The 24,899-nt window shown below is 36.5% G+C and overlaps 1 protein-coding gene across 8 annotated transcripts in view; it reads right to left on the bottom strand.

Annotated features, from left to right (window-relative positions):
- The window catches only part of LOC149086559 (uncharacterized), a 135,189-nt gene that overhangs the window by 108,847 nt on the left and 1,443 nt on the right, over positions 1-24,899 (bottom strand). For 3 of the 8 annotated variants that reach the window (XM_089230920.1, XM_089230915.1, XM_089256043.1), the window contains exons 2-3: positions 16,873-17,100; positions 2,634-2,761 (exon numbers count right to left, since the gene is read on the bottom strand). In XM_089230920.1, the coding sequence (XP_089087046.1) occupies positions 2,634-2,722 (89 nt within the window). In that variant the 5' untranslated portion in view covers positions 2,723-2,761; positions 16,873-17,100. Of the gene's footprint in view, positions 1-2,633; positions 2,779-16,872; positions 17,101-24,899 lie in introns of all 8 variants that reach the window. The other 5 variants (XM_089256042.1, XM_089230919.1, XM_089256046.1 and 2 more) reach the window with 3 other exon arrangements.

Here is a 24,899-nt window from a genome sequence, read left to right as displayed (position 1 = left end):
AGTAGAGTAGAGTCGATGGTTCCCGCAGGTTTATCACCAAGAAAATCTGTAAAAATAGACTTGAATATAACATTTTTTTTGACGAAATGTCGATCCTGCATCGTCCACCAAATATTGGATTATAAGACCACTTGCCCTAGCATTATGGTGAAGTCACTACTGTTGCTGCTTCTTTGTGAAGGGGGAAAAAAACAAAAAACACAAAACCTTACGAAGTATTGCACCACTTCATTTACATTTATAAATTTGCTAAAGATTTGAGAAATTTTAGTACTGTTTGTAACTTTGAGTAACTAAGATACTTTATATGAAAAAATATATACATATTCAGGCAACCATCTTTACCCATTTTTACCTGTACCATCTTATACCATTTAAATGGTATCTTGGGGTATATCAGAATAGAAAATGTGGTAAGAATGAAAATTTTTGGCTAATAATGAACCAAGTATATAATTTTTTCCTTGAATATAATGTCACTTTCACATGATTTAAAAAAAAAAATGCCTGGTTGAAACTAATGGGGTTTAAACTAAACATCCCTGCCCGGCATGCCAGAACAAGCGAGGTTCAATGTGAGAGTCACATGATGCATTGAGAAGACTGATATCAACCCATATTAAATACTGAGGAAAGACACGAATCATAATGAAATAATGGCTTTCATCGCAGCAAATGTGTTTTGTCTAGGAATTTGGTAACTATAATGGAAATTTATCATTTACTTAACGCTATTTCGAAAATAAACAATGTAAGGAGCTTGGGGAAGCAACGATTAAAGAATATTTTTTGTAGCTCCGAAGCTAAACTTTCTTTCAAATTGAACACAACTCCAGTCTATTGCCATGGGCAATTGACTACCGAGCGAGTTGTATGTAGTGTTGTCTGATTTTTCAGTGCCACCATCTATATTTGAGAAGTGAAGTGTATTGATTGAATATTTGTATCATTGTAGGCTTGTTGATGATATTGCTAGTCAGTAAAAACCAACAGAATTTAAAAAAAAAACCCAAATGATAAAAGAAACTTTCCTCCTTTGTGGGGGAAGAAATGGTGTCCTTTCTCATCCTCCCCACAAGGGTGGGGCTACATCAGCCTTGAGGCCTTGGACAATACCATCATTGTTTCTCTTTTCATGCTATAAATTCACAATAAAGGTGCCCCCCCCCCGAATACTGGCTTTCGGATCTGCCAAAGATCCCAGCCTAAGGGACCCTGCTCCATGAGGTGGGGGTCATGTCCTTTCTCACTTCAGGACTGCAGTGGTCCATCAACACCCCCCCCCCCCAGGTAATAGGAGATTTTGAGAACACTGAATTAGAGGAGTATTACAATTTTGAAAGGACCGGACAAGCAAGAAAGAAAAGCTCTTTCTTATTCATCCAGCTAAATAGTTATTTTCCCTACCCATAATGTCTGCCCCAATATACACATTGATAGATAATGTCTTTCTTTTAATTCTTTTTTTCGTCCATCTCGCCCTCTTCAGCAAAAAAAAAAAACGCTTGGAGAAAAGAAACCAAGGAAGAAGAGAAATATTGAATGCCACAGCTTCAAAATAAGCCCAGATTTTAGGGAAAAAATAGAGTGTGGGAAAATTTTTTTGAGACTTTTGTAAAAAATCTGTGACCTCATCAATCAAATTTTATGACTTTTCCATGATGGTAGACACCCTAATTCCCCTCAGTGGTTCTCTGCTTTTTGTATGACAGCAAAAGACCTATCCCAGAAAAGTCAGTCTATGTATGTAGAACTTATCTTTTCAGTTGATCCATGTCTTTCTCTTTCCTCAAACAAAGTCATAAAAATCTATCTCCTAGAATGACGGGACAAAACCTTTTTGTGTACGTTTTATCTTCAACTCCCATCATATTAATAGGGTTTGAAATTGAAGTTACTTCAGAAAAACTGAAAAGGGCCACCAGAGGCCATGTTTTATCTTCACTGGTGGGACAAATGAAAGGCTTATGGGGCAAAGTCCCCACCAGTTAGCATGTTAAAAAAAGACTTGGACGCAATCATTTGCTGGAATGAACTCAGAGATTATGAACTCATTTAATTTACATTAAAAATCCGGACAGGCAAGAAACAAGCAAGTGCCTAAGCACAGGTTAATTTTTGTTACATAATTCAAGATTGATTTTCTTGACAGTGACAAATGAACAGCACACAAGTATTTAGTGAAGTTATGAGTTGAAATTAAAAGGGATGTGAACGTGCTTCAAGCATAAACAATATTTGTCCAATCACAAACGAAACAAATCTTGGTATAAATGAACCACGAGAACATTCCATCTCACAATGAACAACAAACTATTTCGTCATAAGTATTTTACATGAATTTACATACATCAAAAACAATTCTATAATGGCAACAATACAGAGAGAATTGGCTTCGATTACTTCACACGAAATCGCCACAATCGATCATCAAAGGAACAGAAGGAAAACATTCATATATGTCTAAACAAATTTAACCGAATATTCGGTATTTGGTTATTCGGCCAAATCACTATTCGTCCCATCTCTAATAACTGCATCACAAACAAATTATTGGATAAAAAATATATTGAAAAAATTTCAGTGATAAATATGATCATCTGAAAAATATAATGTACTAAAATTAATCAGACCTTGAACATGAAGATCTAAGCACCCATGGTACCAGTGAAGAACTAGGGCTATCTTTCAGCTTTCTGTCATTATGTTCATGAAGACTCATTCTTCAAATATTTTCATCCTATTCACCAGTCCTGAAATACTACAAGATAATATCAACTACAGAAGATAAGTAAATAACAATCAAAATTAAAAACACAAAAAAAAAAAAATACTCGTACAGAAGATTTCTGGATTTTAATCACAATATGAAATTGGTTTGCTTCATGAACATTACAAGAAAACTGTCGAATTTGATTTTATTAAACAAAAAATACTAATAATAAAGATACATGCCAAGAAAATTTCGAAGTAATTTCTCATAATTAATGATATGTTAGTTGGCTGTTGGGCATGGTAGCTCAGGTCGATAAGATAATTGTCTACTGTACCAAAATACCAAAGGCAGGGGTGAAAAATGTAAATTTGGTTTTTGTAGATGCATTTACCAGTTTTGTAGCACTTTAAAATGTTGGCAGTAAATAAAATATGCAGTTTTTATATACATATATGAAGTAGCGCACACAGGATTACTTTTTACTTTAAAAAACAGTGTTTGGGACCCCCCCCCCCCCCACACATAGAGATTTCCTCTAGAAGAAATAATTTTTTTTAATCATAAAAAAATTTTGAGAGACTACTTGATATTTATATTTTTACATTCTCTACAATATCAACAAAAGAGAGGCTTTTAACATACGGACATTTTAGCATATGGTATTTCAGCTTTCAAAAATAATTTGAAAATTAATGTTTTTAGATTTAGCTTGTAGACTTCACTAATTAAAAGAAATCACTACAGGAGAAACTTGAAACACTCATTAGAAAATAATTATTTTTCTTGTTTTTGCCACTGATGCAGGTCTACGTTGTACTTTTGTTCTCTTCAGTTTCAAGCATTTTTGAACGTTTGATCTTGCTTCTTTTACCAGAATTTACCCATTTCATATTTAAAATGATAAGTGTTTCTTTTTGAGTTCGCTCTTGATCATTACCTCAGTTTAATTCACCAAGCTTAGAGATAACTTCTTTTGCTGGGTCATTCTTAGAATATTTATTAGAAATTCTAAGAAATTTGATAGAGTGATTAAAAACTATAGACTTAAATTATTTTTAGCTTACACTATATTAATTCAAAAACCATAGAATTAAATTATTTTCTATTTAAACTATAGAAATAAAAACTATAGAAAATAATGATTAAACTATTAGAAATTTAATAGAATGCGATTCTATTTTAACAAAAAATTCAATCCGAGAACATCTGTTTTAACTCCCTGTTTTTCACTTATTTCGTAACCCTTTTCTCATTTCTTTACTTTTCCGGGATTTTGTCACTTTTCCATGATCGTAGACACCCCGAATTTACCAACAGCTTTTGCGTCGCAACTCCTGATGAAGACAGATTAGTCATTGCTGTTTTTCCAGTGTGATAATATGCTCTTTCGCAAACTTTTCCATTCTGTTGAAGGATACACGAATGCAGAGATGTAAAATTCTTAAGAAAAATCTTTCAGAGAATATTCTCATCGAGGAGAATATTCTCTGCTAGGACTACTATTATAAATAACTTCAGAATATTCTTATAAGTTCTTGATGAGAATATTCTCCTCTTATTTATAATATATAGTTACATATAATATCCTTGAGAATATTCTCTGGAAGGACTACTTTCATAAATTACTGGGGAATATTCTTATAGAAAATAAGAATTATTCTGAAGTTATTAATAATAGTCCTTCCAGAGAATATTCTCCTCGATGAAAATATTCTTCAGTTACCGAAATCTTTCCAGAGAGTATTATCAAGAATATATGTAATAACGTGTATTATAATAAATAACTTGAGAATAATTATTTTTGTATAATATAATAATTTTTGTATAATAGTTATTTTTGATAAGAATATTTTCTAGTAATTTATAATAGTAGTCCTCTGAGAGTGTCCCTGTCCCTCTTTCAGTCAAGAAGATGGGTATATTCAAGGGCGTAGCGAGGGGGGGGGGGGACTTGGGGGTCTGGTCCCCCCCCCCAAAATGTGAGAAAATGACCGAAAAAAGGGAAAAAGATGGCCAAATCCATTGTTCCGTCACTTTGGTCCCCCTCCGAAATGAAAGTGGTCCCCCCCCCCGAACGAAATTTCTGGCTACGCCCCTGGGTATATTGAAGTTTGTAGACCATAATATTAAAGTTTGAAAGCAAGAAAATTAAACCAACACAGCTGAATTACACAACTTTTAAAAAAGGGAGTGATACAGAATTTAAGTGTATGTGCATTGAAGAAAACAGTTCTGTATCTTCTTAGAATGAAGGTGATTGTATAATAATTGCTTCCTTTATCAATCAACTTTGATTTAATTTCTTTTGTCGTGAACTTATTTCTGAAAATTTATCTAATTTTAAAATTATTTTTTAATGTTTTAATTTAATGGTTCCTAAAATCTTTATATAACCAAACTTTTAAAACTTCTCATCATGACCTGGAGAATATTCTGAGAATATTCTCGAACTAAAAAGTTGTCATTGGGGGTGATGATACCAAAAATTGTTTTGTTGTAAATGTTTCAGGCAATTAAAACTGATTTATACACTCATTGCCATAAAAATTTGCGCACCAAGAAATAATTGTGGGATCGAAACGAAAGTTGGCCTGAAGGTACATGTCGGGCAGATATGCAAATGATTAGAAATGCAGCGTGATTGCGCATTGCGTAATGCTACTAGAGGGCATTGAACTTCGTTCTCCTTGGATTATAAAACAGGTAAGCAGAGCTTGCTGGAGTGTATTTAATCGTTTGCAAAGGAAATGCTGAAGTAGACATGCCGTTACGCCGCCGTCGAAGACCATATGAGCAGTTGTCAAAGTTCGATAGGGGAAGAATCATCGGGATGATGGAAGCTGGGTGGTCAGCTCGGCGAGTAGCTCGTCAACTAGGCCGTTCAGATTTTACTGTGAGGAGGTGTTGGGACCAGTGGACAGAAGAGACGTCATTTACACGGCGACCAGGTTCAGAACGCCCTCGACAGACCAGTCGTCGAGAAAACCGCCACATCATCCAAAACGCACGCATAGAGCCAACTGCCTCATTGGCCGCTATCCAGACACAGGCAGCAGCTTCACTACGGGCCCCTGTGTCTTCCCGAACCATCGCAAGGCGACTGGCCGAAGGACATCTGGTATCGCGGCACGATGAAAGAACTTCAAAAATTCAACAACAGGTGAAAACCGAGTTTGAATTCCTTTTGGAACAAGGGATTATCCGGCCCTCCAAAAGCCCTTGGAGCTCTCCGTTACATATCGTGCCCAAGGCAGATGGTACTGTACGTCCTGTCGGCGATTATCGTCGTCTAAATAGTGTTACGGAATTTGATTCTTACCCGATACCCCATATTCAAGACTTTTCACAAGAATTGCACGGTAAGTCTATTTTTTCTAGACTAGACATCTTCAAGGCATACCATCAAATTAGCATTGCCGAAGAAGATATACCAAAAACCGCAATCACAACCCCTTGGGGTTTATTCGAGTATACAAGATTGAGTTTCGGTCTCGTAAATGCCGCTCAAACTTTTATGCGGTTCATGCATGAAGTATTACGAGGTGCTATGTATATCTTGATGACATTCTACGCTTTTCTGAAAATGCCGAAGAACACAAAATTCATTTAAAACAAATATTCCAACGTCTTCAACAGTATGGCTTAGTTTTAAATGTGTCAAAATGCATATTTGGTGTTTCTGAGCTCGAATTTCTGGGACATGTGATCAAACCATCTGGTATCACACCTCGCCCAGACAAAGTACAAGCTGTACTCGATTTCAAGCAACCGGAAACAATTGAGCAATTGCGTAAATTTTTAGGTCTCATAAATTTTTATCGCCGTTTCCTACCGCATGCAGCTGAGACACAAGTGCCACTGCATGATCTATTGAAAGGTTCCACGAAAAAAAGAAAAGACAAAACAAAAGTTGTGTGGTCTACATCAACTTTGAAAGCATTTGAAGATTGCAAAAAACTACTAGCTAATGCCGCATTGTTGGCACATCCATCCCCATCTGCCCAATTAGCTCTACATGTAGATGCTTCCGACTATACTATAGGCGGTGCACTGCATTATGTGACGGACAATGGTCTTCAACCGCTAGGTTTTTTCTCACGTAAACTTTCACCCACCGAAACACGATATAGCGCATACGATCGAGAACTTCTTGCCGCATATTCTTCCATAAAATTTTTCAGATATATGCTTGAAGCTCGTGAGTTTATACTTTTCAGTGACCATAAACCACTGTGCTACGCATTTCGACAAAAAAGTGAAAAATGCTCACCTAGACAGCTAAGGCATTTAGATTACATATTGCAGTTCACAACGAACATTTGCCATATTCCTGGATCGCAAAATATTTCCGCTGATATCTTATCACACGTAATAGCGATTTCAGTTCCTGGACCTCTTGATTTTACTGCCATCGCTGAACAACAAGAGGGGGATAAAGAACTAGAGGAACTTCTAAAGAGCAAATCAGCTCTGCAACTGAAGAAAGTATTTCTTCCAGACGCAGCTAAAGCGCTCTACTGTGATTTATCAACAGGTGCTGTTCGACCTTATATTCCAGAAAAATTTCGATATGATGTGTTTTGGAATATGCACAAACTCTCACATCCAGGAATTAGACGCACTATTGATTTGGTCAGAAAGCGATTCATTTGGCCATGTCTAGCTAAAGACTGTGCTAAATGGACAAAAGTGTGCATACCATGCCAAAGATCCAAAGTGCACAAGCACACGAGATCGACACTACAATCGTTTGTGGAACCTTCCCAACGATTTCAACATATTCATTTGGATATCATTGGCCCACTGCCTATTTCCGATGGACATTCTCATTGCCTAACAATGATAGACCGGTTTTCACGATGGCCAGAAGCGGTACCTATCCGCGACATCACACCAACCACGGTAGCTACAGCTTTTCTTTCCACCTGGATTTCTCGATACGGCACACCTTTAACAGTAACAGCTGATCAAGGTCGCCAATTCGAATCGCAACTATTCCGAGAGCTGTCCAAATTCATCGGAGCAAAACGGGTTAGAACAACTGGATACCATCCACAAGCGAACGGTATGTTGGAAGAGTGGCATCGCCCTTTCAAAGCCGCGTTGAAATGCAACCAAACCCATAAATGGACTGAAGCATTACCTACAGTTCTACTCGGTCTTCTGTGCTCTCTGAAACAAGATTTGGGGTGCACACCTGCAGAACTACTGTATGGAGAAACTTTACGATTACCTGGTGAATTTTTCCAAGCACGAGCTAATTCCAACTCAACTGACGCTTCCGAGTTTCTACAAATGCTGAGAACTCACGTCCAAACTTTCCAGCCACGACCAATCAAACGGCATGGAGGACATCCTACATTTGTTCACCATGATTTGAAAACTACTTCTCACGTTTTTGTGAGAACTGATAGGGTGAAACGTCCTCTGGAACAGCCATTTGAAGGACCATACAGAGTGATCAGCCGGACCGACAAAGTGTTCAACGTGGGCATAAGAGGAAAAACTGTGTCAGTGTCAGTCGATCGGCTTAAACCGGCATTTCTCGTGAATCCGACGGTGGAGCCGGTACCTGTATCTCCAGATGTACCAACCGCAGTTACGTCTGACAGACACGCAGCTGTTTCTGCTGTAAAACCAGTCAGAACCACTCGTTCTGGACGTACTGTCCACTTTCCAGATCGTCTACAGTACCCGTGATCACTGATGCTACTCCATAGTACGCGATCACCTCTTATTACTCGTGATCACTGGGGAGGGAGTGTGTGGTGTCTCACGCAGACGACCCCCCAAGAGTCGGGTCAACGACCTCGAGTGTGTCACGTGATCCCGGGTACTGGAGACGACCGTCTGGAAAACAGCAGAGCAGAGAGTCACTGCACACGAAAGCGTGAGGTTCGAAAATTTCTATGCCTGTCTTATTTTTTCATTAACCCAGATAATCATTATGTGTCGTCAAAATAAATGTTTATTCCGAAGCTGTGGCTCTGTGTGGTGACTCCGCACACATTTTGAAAAATCATACCATTAGATCTTATTATCATAAATAGCCCTCCAACACATCTGGTTAAAGTTCTCACGCCGTGTCTGGATTGCCCCATGTATTGAGGTGGCTACGCGAAGAGCTCGTGAATTATTTTATTACACAGCAAACCTCTGTAACTCTGAGCTCTTCGCAAAAACATGAAAAAGAAATCGCATTTAATATGACATTCTACCAAAAAAATAATTTTCAAGACAATCATTTAATTTATAATTTTGCAATTATAATTACAGTTAATTTAAATTTTCCTTCAATAATATCACGTGTACCTTCAATAATATGTAAGTTCATAATAAATGCTTCAGGTCACGTATTGCATAATAAATAATGCACTGCATGACCTGAAGTCTTCAAAAGTATCCAAGTTTTTTTTGGATGACATCATAAAAATCGAGAAAAACTTATGAAAACAACACTGAATCTTTAAGAAAAGGAAAGGGAAATTGAACGAAAATCCACACCCGGTGGAACAGAAAGAAAAGGAATGACTCTTAAAAAATAGCCACCTTACAACAAGTTTGAGTCACGACTGAGTGATTTACGACACGCTTGATGACAGGTGTACCAGTGGAAAGCGCATTGACGCAAAAAAACTCACCAGTGTAGATATAGCTAATTGGATGTTCCAATCCCATCCCCTGCTTTCACGTTTCCTATTACACAAGGGGTTTTTTTTTCTCTTTTCTCCCTCTTTATATTCGGGAAGCTTCCTCTAATTTTTCCAGGCAATGCTATTCATCACCATGGGGGAATGCCTATTCTATGCCGATCATCCTTTCAGAGAAAAAATAAGGACTTTTTCAGGAGTGGCTGCAAAAAGTAAGGAGTTATAAGGGCCCTTCCAGAAGGAAATGAGAAGTTAGGACTTTTTAAGGAGTTTGTAAGGATGTGCAAACCCTGATTAAAAAACCCTGCATGACAGAGAATTAAATGAACTAGAAAATTTTTTTTGTACACAATCAGCTTGTACACTTTGTTTGGAAATGACCCATATATACGAAGAACAAAAAATTAAATATGAAGTAATTAGCTGGACCTACTTTTAAGTTGGATATTCATGCAGTAACATTGTTTTAACCGTTTATTTATATCTTCTCAAGCATGAAAATTAACGTTTTTTACTGTCTTTTAATTATTCAACTGCATAAATCCATATAGTTTAGGTTGTTTTAAAATTAATTATGGGCCTGTAAAGTACATCGAAAAATTCCACAGCTTTAATTAAGCATTCTTGGAAGCAAAAACAGGCAGATGGACAACTTAAAGTTTGGGGAAATCAAAATACCTAGCGCCCCTTAAAAATGGGGGGGGGGGGGGAATTGTTTCTACGTTTCGTTAAATCTATATTTGCTTATCTCATGAGTCGCACAGGAATTCGCCATATTGGTTCACTTGAACACGGTTTGAAAGTTCCTCAAAGAAAGAAGGAGATATCACATTATCCAAAAAGCCTCATTGAAGAAAACCGGGCAGTGCCGGGTGCAGGGCTCCTACTCAAAAAAGTAGGAAAAAAAACTAAAAACTAAGATGGGGTACCCCCAAGACAACATAATCATAAATATAAAAAAAATTTATTTGAAATTTTTTTTTTTTTTTTAAATCAGCACTATTTCAGTAACCTATAAGCTTGACTCAAGAAAAAGCAAAATGACTAAATTTTTTGACAAAACAGTGTACTAGCAACCACAGATAATTCTTTTCTGTCTCACAATATACATTACCAAAAGGCTCACACTCACAAAATTAAAACAAAAAAAGTTGGACAAGCACAATTTCGTAATTATAACAAGACAGCCACAGGAATACCCAATATGCAATGTTCAAACAGTACGATAAAGAATCATCTCTAAAAAAACATACCGTAATGAATAATAGTTTTAATACACATATTATTTCTTTGCTACAGGAAATGAAATGTATTTCTTACAACTTCTTTCTTGGATTGACTAACATCAGAATTTTACTGATTACTACAGCCCAACCAGTCAAATCAGATTTTTTTTCCCTTTTTTTGCAGATAAATTTTTTTTAGTCGTTTGGTAGATATATAGATCATATCCAAAGCAAAAGATACTTCACTGAAAAATCTTTCTTTTTAATTGCTTCATGCAACTTTTTCTTTCTTTCATCCAATAATTTCTGGGCAGCAACCTTTTCTTTTGCCGCCGCCGTGGTCCAGTGGTCATAGTGACTGACTCACATCGTGAAGATCAAGGTTCGAACTCCACCATCACCACAGTGCAGGGTTTAAGCTACGGTCACATCTTTTGCAAAATGCGAAAGAACATCGTAGAATGCAAAAAAAGTAGTAGCCACTTTCGCAAAAATACGTACAGGAGGTAGGCAACGAGTAGACATCCAACCATCAATCATTACATTGGGGGTCATTCAAGTATTACGTCAGCATTGGAGGGGGGTTTCGGATTTGCTGACTTTTGATGACGGGGGGGGGGGGGGGGTGTTTGAAGGTTACTTATGTCATCAACCACCCTTTTTGAAGATATGAAATATTCTAAGCTGCTAACTAAATTTTGCTGACAAGGGGTGGAGGAGGTCAGTGTTTTGCTGACAAGGGGGAGGGGTCAAAAATGGCTAAAAAATCTGCTAACGTAATACTTGAATGGTCCCTTAGCATCGTAGCATTTTGCTAAAGCTTTTCCCCCCATTTTTGCGAAAGGAACTTTTTATCCAGCTTAAACCCTGCCACAGTGGTGGTCAGCTGAAGTTGGTTTCCTGTGGTTTCCAATTTCGAGGCGCGAATGTGAACCGATCTCCCCATTAAAAAGTCTCGCCACAGAGAGCAACAGGTCAACAACGATAAATCATTCAACCATTACACTTCACTCATAGTTAGAAAAACTTGTGGCAGATGGCAGCACTACACATACCAATCATTACACAGAAACAAACTTCACGCCAGGTTTCACTACACGTACACGCCCATTCCAACATGTACCAAATCGTTAGAGGTTCCATAGAGGAATATTGACGAGGTGCATGTCTGGTTTAGTAATAGCCTTTTCTTTAAAGCATGTTTTTACAGTTCAGCTCATTTTCAGTTTGAGATTTTTCGAAAACTTTTGATTCTTTTTTTCCTGATTTTCTAACCTTTTCTTCTCCAACATTGCTGTCCACAAGAAGCCTTTGCTGCCTCCAACATCTTATCAGTTATGGGTATGTTTGTGATTTCTTATTGAATTCTTAAATAATCTTTCATGGCTTTCACACCTTTAACCCTCTGGCTGCTCATCCCGCGATTTCCACGGGCAACTCAAATGTAGCAAAATCTGCTCATCCCGTGATTTCCGCGAGCATGTGTTTTTATTCCTTTATTGAGAAGCGCATCCCCCCCCCCCCCCCCCCCCCCGTTTAACCACTGAAAAAAATTATATACAGTATTAGACATTTCATTTACATTTTGGCCAACAGATGTCGTTAGTTGTCCACTAAATTGCGGCATTTGAAGGCACGTGGTATTACCGCTCAAACTTCACTTTTTGAGTGAAAAAAATTACACAATTTTTGATGCAATTTCGGTCCACAAATTGAGCAGTCAGAGGGTTAATGGTGTTTTCTGGGAATGCATTCCTTTCGGAAGTCACCAATGAATTATTGGAAGAAAAACATTTCTACATCTGAATTACCGTGTGCAAATATCAAAAGGGAGAGAATGTACTTATCAAGAAGAGGGTACCTGCATTTATTATCTAGAGATTTGATCTTAAGCATTTCAGCCCAATAATGGTCAAATCTATGATATTCAACTGCATATTATCCTTTTTCTCTTTAATGAAACACTGTTCTTTAACATCACATCAACCTAGTATGATCACCATTCATCAAAAATTCTGTCTGTCATTAAGAACATGTGGTGCCCGAATTATTAGTCACCTAAAACATGTGTAGCTACACTTTGATCTTAGCCAAAAGGCCGAGAAACGAAACATATGTAGCTGTCTTCTTCAGTTTGCAACAAGCCATGAACACATTGCAGATTCTTCAGGATCATATTTTTTATTAGCAGTGTTTTGAAAATCTTCATAATTATTCTCATAAACATTTAGCACTGTCGAGTAATAGTAAAGTTCGTCCGTTTGATAGTTGAGACGAGGTCAAAGTATGCTTTGTTTCAGTTCCTATTTTATGCAAAGGCAAGGGGTTTTCATGCGTGAAATTTATTGAAGAAAGATCACTTGAGAACTCCTTTACAACATCTGATTTAACAAATTTCATCAGCATCTTCTTTAGAAGTTCACATAATTAGTCATACACAAAATACACACCAGCGGCTGTTTATTTTGAAAAGCGCAAAGAAACATTGAAAACAATTCACTAATACGGACTAAAAATTGCATAAGAGGAAAGAGCAATTTATTTTTTAGCACTTTAACACAATGACGTTATATTGTGTTATTCAAACCGGTAGCATTATGACTAGAAATTAACTGCAAAAAAATAATGTAGTACAGCTTCATGCTGTTCTATGAGTCTCTTTAGTACTGAGACGATAGTAAGCCATCTACAGTTCACAAACGGCAAAAAGTAGTTCCCTGATACAGCTAACAGTTCTTGAGAAGCTTTAAACTCTTCGTCTCGCAGCAGACTGTTTAAACCACTGATACACATTGTGAGCGCACTCCTCTATAATATTAAATGGTTCCTCTTTCAGACCACTTTCACAAGCATTATGTACAATGTGTCAGCTACATGAAACACAATGTCAATTAGCCCAAATAAACCAGTTGATTTTACTGTAGAGTCCATTTTTTTCCAAAGAGATTTATTAACATTGGGACCATCCATTGTCAGCATGATCATCTTAGATAAATGAAGCCCTTCTAGTTTGAGTTGTTTACATATGTTTGTGAGCATCGTTTCTGTTTTTGAGTGTCCCAAAAATATTGAAGACAAATATCCACACTGAACTTGTTGGATAGCATCAGGATCCCAAACTGAACATACAGATCTGTTTTCTAACTTGGGCTGTTGTTGTTTCATCTACACACAAAGTGAAGTACATACCGGAATTTCGAATGATAGATGGGTCATTCCATGTCAAATCACCCAGCCATGACACCCATAGTCTCAGATTTCAATGATTTTTTTTTTATTTGTTGCATTTACCATCCTTATTAACCGTGTGAAATATTATTTGCATATCTCTAAAACTTTTTGAGAAAAAAAATGTTGAAATTTATCAAAAACTGATGCAGGTGACTTTTCTGAGGCTCAATTTTTAAGCAGCATTGTTTGAGAAAATAAATCATAACTTTTCCAATTTTCAATATATTCAAGTGAAATTTTCACTAAAGTGTTCACAAAAACATACAGAACATGAATAAAAATAATTCATACACTTACATTTGAAATTTACATGCAAAAAAATTATGTAAACTTTGTTTTTGTGGAATTTTTTGTTAGAAAAAATACAATTTTTCAAACGTATTTTTAGACCAGAGGCACAGCAGTTACCAAAACAACTTTTATTTTAAATTTCTCCTAAATATATAAAGTAAAATACTGGAGAAAAAAAATAATGTTTTTTTGACCGTTAATATGTTTATTCTGGCTCGCAACACAAAATTCATCGAAATAAGACTGGATCGTTCCGATTTCAGATCATTCAACTAGATACTGCAATGCAACCCATCATCCCGGATTCCAATCATTATTTTTTGTTTATTGCTTCTACCATGCTTGTTGACCATGCAAAACTTCATGTACATATCTCAAAAGGTTTTTGAGAAAAAAAATGTTTTCTAACCTCACGAATGACGTCTCTTAGGCTAACCCCATTCAAGCAATATTATTTGTGAAAATATATCATAACTTTGCAGATTTTCAATATATATTCAAATGAAATTTCCACTAAAGTGCTCACAAAAAAATGCAGATTATGAATAGAAAAAATTTAAACCTTAGAGGAAAAAAGTATTTGATAAACATTATTGGATGTAAGATGGTTCTGAAGAACAAGTACAAGTCTAATGGAGATCTTGAGAGAAGAAAAGCTCACTTAGTTGCCAAAGGCTATGACCAACGCCCAGAACTTGATTACAATGAAACATATGCTCCTGTAGCGAAGTTAAGTTCAATTAGGCTATTACTGGCATTAGCTGTTGAAGATTTGGATCTGCATCAACTAGATGTTTCTACAGCGTTCCTAAATAGAGAAATTGGTGAGGACATTTTCATGGAAAAACCAGAGACTTGAAAACTTAATAATGGGTGATAGTTGGATATGCTGATGCAACATGGGCTTCATGTAGCGAAGTCCTACACTGGTTACTGTTTCAAGTTTTGAGCTTCTGCTATATCATAGGAATCAAGGAAACAGAGAACCGTGGCTCTGTCATCATGTGAAGCTGAATATATGTCCCTTAAAGAAGCGATTCATCTGAAAGAACTGATAAATGAATTGGGATTGCATCAAAACCAGATAGTTATATATAATGACAATAAATCAGCAAACAAGATGTCAAGAAATCCAATTGTTAGTTCAAAATCAAAACATATCAACATCAAAGAACATTTTATTCGAGAAAAGGTGGCATCTGGTGATGTATCAGTGAAGTACAAGCCCACTGAAGAAATGGAAGCAGACATTTTGACAAAAAGTTTAAAACCTCAAAAATTGTTCACGTTTTGAAAAATGTTAGGACTCAATTGACTCTTCGGTGTGAAGGGGAGTGTTATTAATCCAGTGCACCCCTCAGAGTGTATATTATGTCACGTGTGTGGCAATGTTTTGTTTACCTTTTTAGTTTGTTTTCTTTTTGTCTTTCAATTTGGAGGTATTATCTTTTCCTGTCTAAATAAAATGCTTAAAAGTTACTTTAGGTTCTACTGACTTAATTGACTTAAGTGTCATATTATTTCCGAACATTCAAATTTTAATTTTTATTGTATAAGTTTCTGTTAATTTTTTAAGACCTGTACCATGGGTTTTACTCAATTGTAAATTATGGAACAATTACATGGGGTGGCCATTATAGAACTGATTCATTGTCTTTATGTTAAATTTAAAAAAGTTTCCAAAATTTTGAGTCTGTTTCATTTGTCTACAATTTTTAGAAATCTTAACTTATTTTCATTGTCATAATGCTCTTTTATTATTGCTCAGTAGTATATTTTTCTTAAACCATACTAAAGGCTTATGCAATTTAAGAAATAATACATTCGAAAGACCTCAAATAATTTTTTGTATTCCTACTTTTAGGAAAGAAATTTTACATAAACATTTTTATTATTTAGCGCCGAAATTATATAATTCATTACCACTAGAAAAATTCAAAACATGCCCATATGCGTGGAATTTAAAAAAACATTAATAAATTAGTCATTTCAATAGACAATGCAGTTAAAAAAAAATTGATCTTATCTGTGTTGTGTATGTGAGTGAGTTTCATTTATATATATATATAGATATATTATTTAATGTTTTGTTTATTTCACACACATTTCTTATCATACATTAAGAATTTTTGCCCTTTTTGTGTTGTGTGAGCTTTTTTTCTTTAATTTTATTATTTTTCTTTCATTTGACACTAATAATTTTGTCTTGTTCATATTGTTTTTTTTAATGTTTCTGTTGATTTTGTATCTTTTATTTTATTTCTTATTTTGCAATCATCTGTACAGGCATCATCAATCTCTGGAGGAAAAATATGTTTTTCAAAAATTCATTTAAATTTTTCTATATGTATGAGGCTAAATAAATTTTATTTGAAATCTTTATCTTTGGTTTATTTTTCTGACACATGCTTCAATTAAAACTAAAGCTTTACTAAAAAATGAAAAAGTTTATTGTAATTTAAAAACACAAAAAATCAATAAAAATTATATTTTGTTGGATAGTGTAGGCCTATAGATAGAAGTAAGAAATCTCTAATCATTAGTATATCTTTCTTAGCAGATGTCCAGGAAAAAATATTTCCTTATTATATTAAAAATGAAAAAAGTAAAAATTTAAAAACCCACATTAAAAAAAATATTCCTACAACACAAATCTGTATATTTACATCATTAATTTTTTTGCTGATTTGCACAACCATTCCCACATAAAAGTAAATTAGTTTCACTTTAGAAAAAAAAAAAATGTTTATATACTCACTTTGTATAACGTAAATTTCTAGGAGAAAATCTCATCCAGAAACAGCAACATAAATTAGTTGTCTAGTCAATTTTGAAGATCAAAATATTATCTGTGTTTAAACGATGAAATAAGCAGAACATAAACCTTAACTATGAACAGCAGAATAAGAAACTAACACACCCAGATTGAAATAAAATGAAACAAAAATAAAATCTGTGCTTCTTCTGTAATTGTCCTTGTCGCCATCTAGAGAGAAAAATTTTAACTTGCTATCCAGACTGAAAAACATGAAACTCTGTTACTATTAACATTTCAAAAGAAAAAAAAAAGTAAAAAAATAGGAAAAGTAGGAGCCCTGCAGGTATTATAGCTAGTCTTACATATAAATGTGAAAGTATGTAGGCCTATGTCTGTTGTTTATGTCTGTTGTTTATACAAATCTAGTTTTAGGCGATCATTGGCAGATTTTGCATATATATCAAACAGGACCGGGAATGAACCATAGGCTACTTTAAAAGTTCGTCAAAATGGGCAAAAAACTGTCGGGCAACAATGGTTTTGGGGCCTCAACAATCACTTTCGCAACGTTTACTGTGGTTCCCAACAATGTGTTTCAGACGTGTATATGTCTTTACAATGGTTTGTCACATCTGTAATGCTGCCATTAAAAGTTTATTCCTTTATAGTTCTCAGATCACGAGAAGAGTTACACGAACCCCCCTATCTGGAGAGGATCCATTTCGGCGCGGGGAAAGGATAAAAATTTCCCTGGGTTGCCAGTAAAGGCCGTCTTGGCGCAAATCGGTTCTCTCTGTGTTATGCGGGTATTCTTCACGCTTCAGTGAACTGTGCTTTTTGTGTAGGCGTTTGTTAAAAGATGTTCTCGAAAATTGTTATAAATTTTGGAAGTAAATTAAATTTTTTAATTTAAAAAATTTGAATTTTTATTAAATTTAATATTTTTAACTAAAATATTTGATACAGAAAAAAATTCGAAAGGAGTAGTGATCATTTAGTAATGAAGGGAGTAAAATTACTTTAAATTAATAATTTAATACAAAAGGAGTATTATTAATATAATAATTTATTACTACTGTAAATTATATGGAATTTTCTTAGATTTAATTTCTATACCGCAACAAGAGAATGCCACCTGCTAGCAATTAGCCATTCTTCTTCTGTTTATCTTCTCTTATAGCCATATCGTCGTCTTTTTTCCTTTCTCCACAGAAGCTACTCATATGGGCTTTTTAAATAGGTGACAAATAAAAAGATTGAACATGCCTGCTTATCAAGTTTGCAGTTACGTCTGTAGCCACCTTAAGGGCATGTCCCCCCAAGGGCAGGGCTGACAGGGATCCAGCCCTGGGTGATTCTAATCATTTTTTACAGCTATAAATTCATTTTAGAGTGACCCGTCGAAGATCCCAATCTGAGAGTCCGGCTGCAAGATGTGGGGGCCATGCTTAAGGGCATCGGAAGAATGGTCCTCTCATACTGCAGAAATGATCCTGGTTGGGATCTCTCACCGGCCGTCCATTCTGAATTTACAGTGTGGAAAAAAAAAAGAAAATTATAAGAATTCTCCTATAGGCTGGATTTTGTCAGCCCATCCTTTGTCTTCAGCTCGTCTGCCACTATGAAGGTAACCTTGATCAAGGTCTATGGGTTCGAATCCGGGCATAGGACATTCGAAGCAAGTTCTTTACCTACGGATCCTAGGGCGACCACCGATGGATGGAGCCTTCTACAGAATAAAAAATAAATTTTTTGTATTAAAATAATGTGCCGTAAGTGCTCGAGCCGTCTTAAGAGCATCACTGGCTTTCCCGGGCCAAGTGATTTTTCTGAGGCTCTACCACGTTAATTCTGGAAAATTCCAACCAGATGTTATTTTTCTGAATCTAATGCGACAATGCCTCAAGACAACATTTTCGAACAGCCGGTGTTTACGCAACAAAAACACTGCGATGACGATGTTATCGAGAGCACTGCCGTGGCGCTTTTAGTGAAATTTCTAGAAGGCCAAAATAGCGCAAAAGACGCCAAACCGCTGAGAAAGTGCCGTTGCTAATGCGCTATTTTTGATGCGCAGTTGCTTTACCTAAAAGTAAATAATAGAATTGTCCGACGTGACGTAACGTGATGTAGCCACTGTTCTTCTCGTGATCGGTGGACTATATAATGGTTTGTCACTCTTCCAATCCTCCCAGTAATTGAAGAAAACTTGGGAAGCGCCGGGTATTTTTGCTACATACAGGGTGTCCTGTAAGTGATAATGCGGCCTCTATCTCAACAACCACCTATCGTAGAGATACAGTTTCAATTTAAAAAATGCTTAAAAGGCGTTTGAATAATATTCGCTACACAAGATGAACATATGATGTCACTAACAACAGAGATCAACTGCGACGACAAAACTGAGAATAAAAATGTTCAACGCCATCTGATGAACTCAATGCTTGCCTCAAATCATCAACACTCTGGCACATGAAGTTGAAAAATTATCATTATCCACCAACATGCGAGTTCAACTGCAAAATGACTCAGCACTGCTATAATTTTCACATGAGTTGATCAAACTTGGCAATGGAAGAATTCCTGTAGACCCAAGCACTGGACTGAATATGTTCGTAAATGGATTTTGCCAGTTGTTATAAACTCAGTGTTCAAGAACTTGCAGACAAAGTCTTCCCAAACATTGAACAAAATCACCCAAACCATGAGTGGCTTTGTGAGAGAGCGATTTTGGCACCGAAAAATGACAGTGTGAACAAGATCAACAAAAAAATCCTAAAAATTATTCCAGGAGACTCCACATCTTACAAATCAGTTGACACTGTCACAGACACAATGCACACAGTTGTGTATGATGCAGAATTTCTGAACTCTTCGGATATTTCGGGTGTGCCCCACACAACTTGACCCTCAAAGTCAGAGCACCTATAAGGTTTTTAAAAATTCTGAGACACCAAGACTCTGCATGAAGAAATTGCACAATTACATATTGAAGCAACGATTCTGGATGTGCCGAAGGAGAAGACGTCTTCATTCCACGTATCCCAATCATCACTTAAGAAATGCAATTCGGAACAGCTATGGTATAAGGCAGTGGTTCTCAACCGGGGGCCCTAGGATATTCCAGGGGGGCCATGGATGAAAATCTTCCAAAAGGGGAGCCACAGCTACTGATACGGGGGCCACGAAGAAATTTGTGACATTAAATTTTTTTTAGTCACTGACTAAAAAAATTTAATTTCAAACAAAATGCATAGAATATCTTTTTCGTAATTTTTCCCCATTCAAGTAACATTAACATGAGGAAGGAAATAAAAAAAAGTGGTTCATGTAATCTCTGTGATTTACGACTTGGGGGTGATAGTAGGCCCTGACACAAACTATAGAAGAGGTTTAAGCAAAATGGAGTAACTGTAAAGACAGAAAATTGTGTGTGTTCAGACTTTTCATTCAAAGAGGGCTGCCATAAAGAAAGGAGACAAAGATTTGTTGACCATTCATTGACATTGTTCTGAGTGCTGGTAGTAAATGTAATCCAAGAAGTAGATGGGTGAAAAATGAAAGCTAAATTGTAAAAAAAACCCCATCGTTTTCATGCAATTACAGACAGATAGCCATCTAGTTTAGCACAAAGCTATCTTCAGCCAGCACCGAGTGGCTGATGGGGAATATATTTTTAAAAATCGAATAGAGAATGATTGCTCTGGGGTATTTTTTTATGGGGTGTTTTTATGAATTTTGAGAGGGGGGGGGGTGCCAATCCATTGCCTCTGCTGAAAAGAAATAAAGTCGAATTCAGTTATAACGAACTCCAAGAGACCAAATCATACACGAGGAAAAATAACCGTGAAATTTAATTTTTTAAAACTACATTGCTGTGATAATGTATTGGGACAGGGGCAGTTTAAGCGAGGGTGCGGCACACCCGGGCAGCAGGTTGTAAGGGGCACCAGCGTAGACTTTACTTAAGACAACAAAATTTAACACAGTAAAAATTCACGACATCACGCTTTTGAGTCATACTATACCTTGACAACGGAAACATTGAGAAAATAGACAAGGCCTCTGATCGTAATACCAGGAACAAGAATGTCAGCTATCTGGGTGGCTCGAGACAAAATCTTTACCCGTGTGGAGCTTATTTTTTGTGCCTCCTACCTATTGCTCCCTCCATAGCCCCTACCTCCTGCGTCAGGGAATCTTTCGTGGGACCCATGCCGGATTTTCCACGTGACCTCTTCTACAGTTAATTTATAGAGTGAAAAAAGAAAAGTTAAAAGGATTTAGTCCCGGGCCTCAACTGGAGCCCTGTCAGCCTTACCCTTAGAAGGTCATGCCCCTCCCTCACAATTTATCCAAAATATTCCTAACAAAACATTTTTTTCGACCCTTCATTTCGGATTTTGCGCCCCTCCACAGCCGACAGTTTGGTTTTTTTTTCCAATGGAATTTTTTTTACCCATTCACCCCGGATTTAGCATCCTCTTAAGCGGTGCCCGTGTGGCCACAATGGGTCGCATGGACAAGCGCCACCCTTGTACTCTATTACAAGGACCATGTGTGCATTTTGGTTCCCTCACCCATGGCCCCCACAAGAGCCCGGAATAATTCTCATAATTTTTTGGCTTTTTCAGGCTATGCATTAACTATAGAAGGGGTAGTGAGAAATCTGACTGGCAGGGGGCCTGCAAAAGATTCCAGCCTAGGGGCCCATACCCTCACTCAGAATTTGATCCACAATAGTCAAATGAAGGCAAAGGAAAAATTTGGTTTTTCAATTGTCCGGCACCTGGAATACCAGAAACAAGTTTTGAAAAAAAATTTTAAATAAAAATTACCCTGTTAAATATCATCTTTACAGGATAAGTGATGATGGCTCACAAAAATAAGTGTTCTTTCAAGGATTAAATTATCTGGCATTTATTAAGAATGGTCAAATAATAATAAGCCGATGTGGTGGTCGAGTGGTCATAGTGACGGACTCGCATCGCGGGGACCCGGGTTCGAGCCCCACCGTCGCCACAGTGGTGGTCGGCTGAAGTTGGTTTTCTGTGGTTCCCAACTTCGAGGCGCAATTGCGAGCCGATCTACCCGTTAAAAAGTCTCGCCACAGAGAGCAGCAGGCGTACAAATATTCAGTCACTACACATCACTCATTTCACTTCTGAGATATAGATATATATTAGCTGAGATGGCAGCGCTGAAGAATCATACAGAACACTAGATACGCACTCAGACTGTTAGGTACACACACTTACAATTTCGGCACAACTCACTAGGTAGTAAATTGCCTACGGCGATAGACCTGAGTTGTGCTTGCTTTGAAAAAAAAATGGTAAAATAATTCTAGAACAAAAGACAAAGCAAAGACAAAAAATTTTCTACTTCAAAAGCGGGATGTATGGTCACTCACATTTTGCACGGTAAACAATGATGTGCGGCTTTCTTCTGAAAAAAAAATCAAGTTTATCTCCAGGTGCCCTTCACCGAAGCCCTATCAGCCTACTGGCAGGGTCGCCAGTAGGGGCGGCACATGAGGCTTCGCACCCGAGCGGCAGGTAAGCTCGATCTGCCCCTGTATTGGGACTTCCTCTAAGATTGACACCACATCTTTTAAGTTTTTTTTTAATCGATACTGTAATGCTTCCTTTTAACTGCCCTACTACTGGCTTGCAGCACATCCTAAATAATTTCAATGCAATTTTCCTATCCTGCAAGAACAATGTTGTGGACATTAGAAAAAAAAATTCTAAAAAGGCGTATGACTACATTTAAAGCAATTTAAATCCGTTTATTAGAGACTCACTGCATCTGCTGATTTCTCAGAAACGTGTAATAAATTCTCACGCAAGTCTTCACTTTGAAATGTCCATAACCCGCTCAATGCGTCTCTTTGTATCTGTCAACCTAAAATTTATGGTTTTTAGTGTTCATAATGCGCATGCAAAGCCAATTCAGCGACGCTTTTTCACAATCTGCAAAAACTGTTGGATTTGATAGTTGGAAATTATGTCTAAATGCCAAAGATTTGGAGTTCGAGTCAAAATGTAAATGTCAAATAATTGAAATTGTGCTTCGTATAAATGAAATATTTTAATATTGACAGCTATATATATATAGAGATTAATCGTGTCCATAGTCAAAAGTCTCATAAATGTGAAATTTTGTCATAAAACTGAGAGTGAGGCACGAATCCCCTTGCGCACAAGTGGAATTTCGAGGCATTTACGCACAACCGTGCCCGTCTTGGCCAATTTTCTTTTTCTCCCCACCCTTTCTTCCTTTTGTTTCCTTCCTAAATTTATAAAAGTAAAAAGGATTGTTTTCAGATCAAATTGCCGAATTTCAATTACTTAACTGCAAAAATGTCAGATTTTTTTTGGGGGAAATACAGTCAAACCTAAAGCGTATTAAAGACCCTTTATTAATACGCTTTGGTCAAATCCCATTAGACCGGAACTCCAAGAGACCCGAGAAATCACTTCGTAATAACGAAATTTCGTTACAAAGGAATTACAGATATTTTTATTATTCCTATGTAAACCTATCCGAGGGATTAGAAAAGTTTTCGTTAAAACGATATTTTTCCCGTTATAATGGTATTTGTTAAAATGGGAGTTGACTGTATTTCGTCTCAAGTTATTTTTTTACGTGTATATGCAGGCTGCATGGGTAACACGGTGTATGACACTTTACTGGCGGCTGGTTAGTCTTAGAGACATACCCAAGTAGAAAAAGTATCCAAATCACGTAACTCAGATATGTCATTCATGTTGTAAGGGGTTGTATAGCTATAAAATTTAAAAAAAACAACTCTTTATACCGTCCCCGTGTGCCAAAGAATCCAATTAAGAAGTTGTTGCTCTGTCTTTCCCGATGCCAACTAAAATAATTTCACGTTTCTAAGTGCAATATTCACCGAGATATGCGAATTCGAAAAATTGAGGAAATTTGGGAAAAAACAACATTCGATGCGGGTAAAATGGCTTCCCCCCTCATTTAATGCTGTTTTTTCCAACTTTCTTCGAATATCTCGGTGAAACTTTTAACTTAGACACGTTGAATTTTTTTGTTGGAGACCAGGAAACAACTTTCTAATTGGGTTTTGGGGCACAGGGTGTCCGCATAAAAAGTTAACATTTTTATTTTAATAACTATGTAACCCTTGGCAACATGAATCAAATATCTGAGTACTACACATTATTCGGGTACTTTTTCCAATTGGAAGTATGTCTCTAGGACCAATGGTTCACCAGGAAAATGCCATATGCTCCGTTACCTATGTGCCCTGTATATTAAATACAGTATGGATTGTTATGTGAAATATTGTGTTGTGTTTAAGCCAACATGCACGTTGCTTCATCCGCCTGCGAGAGAGCGGCCATATTATGAACCAAAAAGCTACTTGAAGGTAGCTTGTCATCCAACCAAATATCAGATTTTCACCGTATCGAAATTGAAGTCAACAAACTGATAATTTTCTTATTTGAAAATCTGATTATAAATATTTTCCGATGGGCTTGAAATCCTGATAATGAATCATTATTATGTTTACATGAACAGCTTTGTCACTGCGTATATGATTTCTCTGGAATGAATGGTTCAAACAAATAAAAAAGTTTTCGCACGTATTTTAGTTCATTTTTTTAAATTCATAGTAGGGCTACAGCATGAACCTATATCCTTGATACATGTACTATTGTTGAAAACGATGTGAAAGGTTGAACTTTTCAATTGTGATTCATTTGTGTGGCTACTCCCTCATCACTACTTTTATTCGCATGAAAAGAATAAAATTAATAAAACTGCTTGCTACCACTTTTTGCGATTTTTATCATTATAAGAATGCGTATTTTGGAAGCTACAACTGACATTTCTCAATGAAACCATAATCATTTACAGACACAAAAAACTAATTTGGAAATAATAAAAATTTCATCCAGTACAGTAACTTGATGACATTGTGCCGTCTTCAAGCGCAGAGTTTACATTGATTAAAAATATATTTTTTTTAATTGCACTGACAC

This window comes from Pholcus phalangioides, unplaced genomic scaffold (genome assembly GCF_987345545.1).
Source record: "Pholcus phalangioides strain wild (caught in Gottingen) unplaced genomic scaffold, Ppha-v1.0 ptg000004l_1, whole genome shotgun sequence".
In the NCBI taxonomy this organism is placed as follows: domain Eukaryota; kingdom Metazoa; phylum Arthropoda; class Arachnida; order Araneae; family Pholcidae; genus Pholcus; species Pholcus phalangioides.
This window is presented reverse-complemented; position numbering and strand designations above follow the sequence as displayed.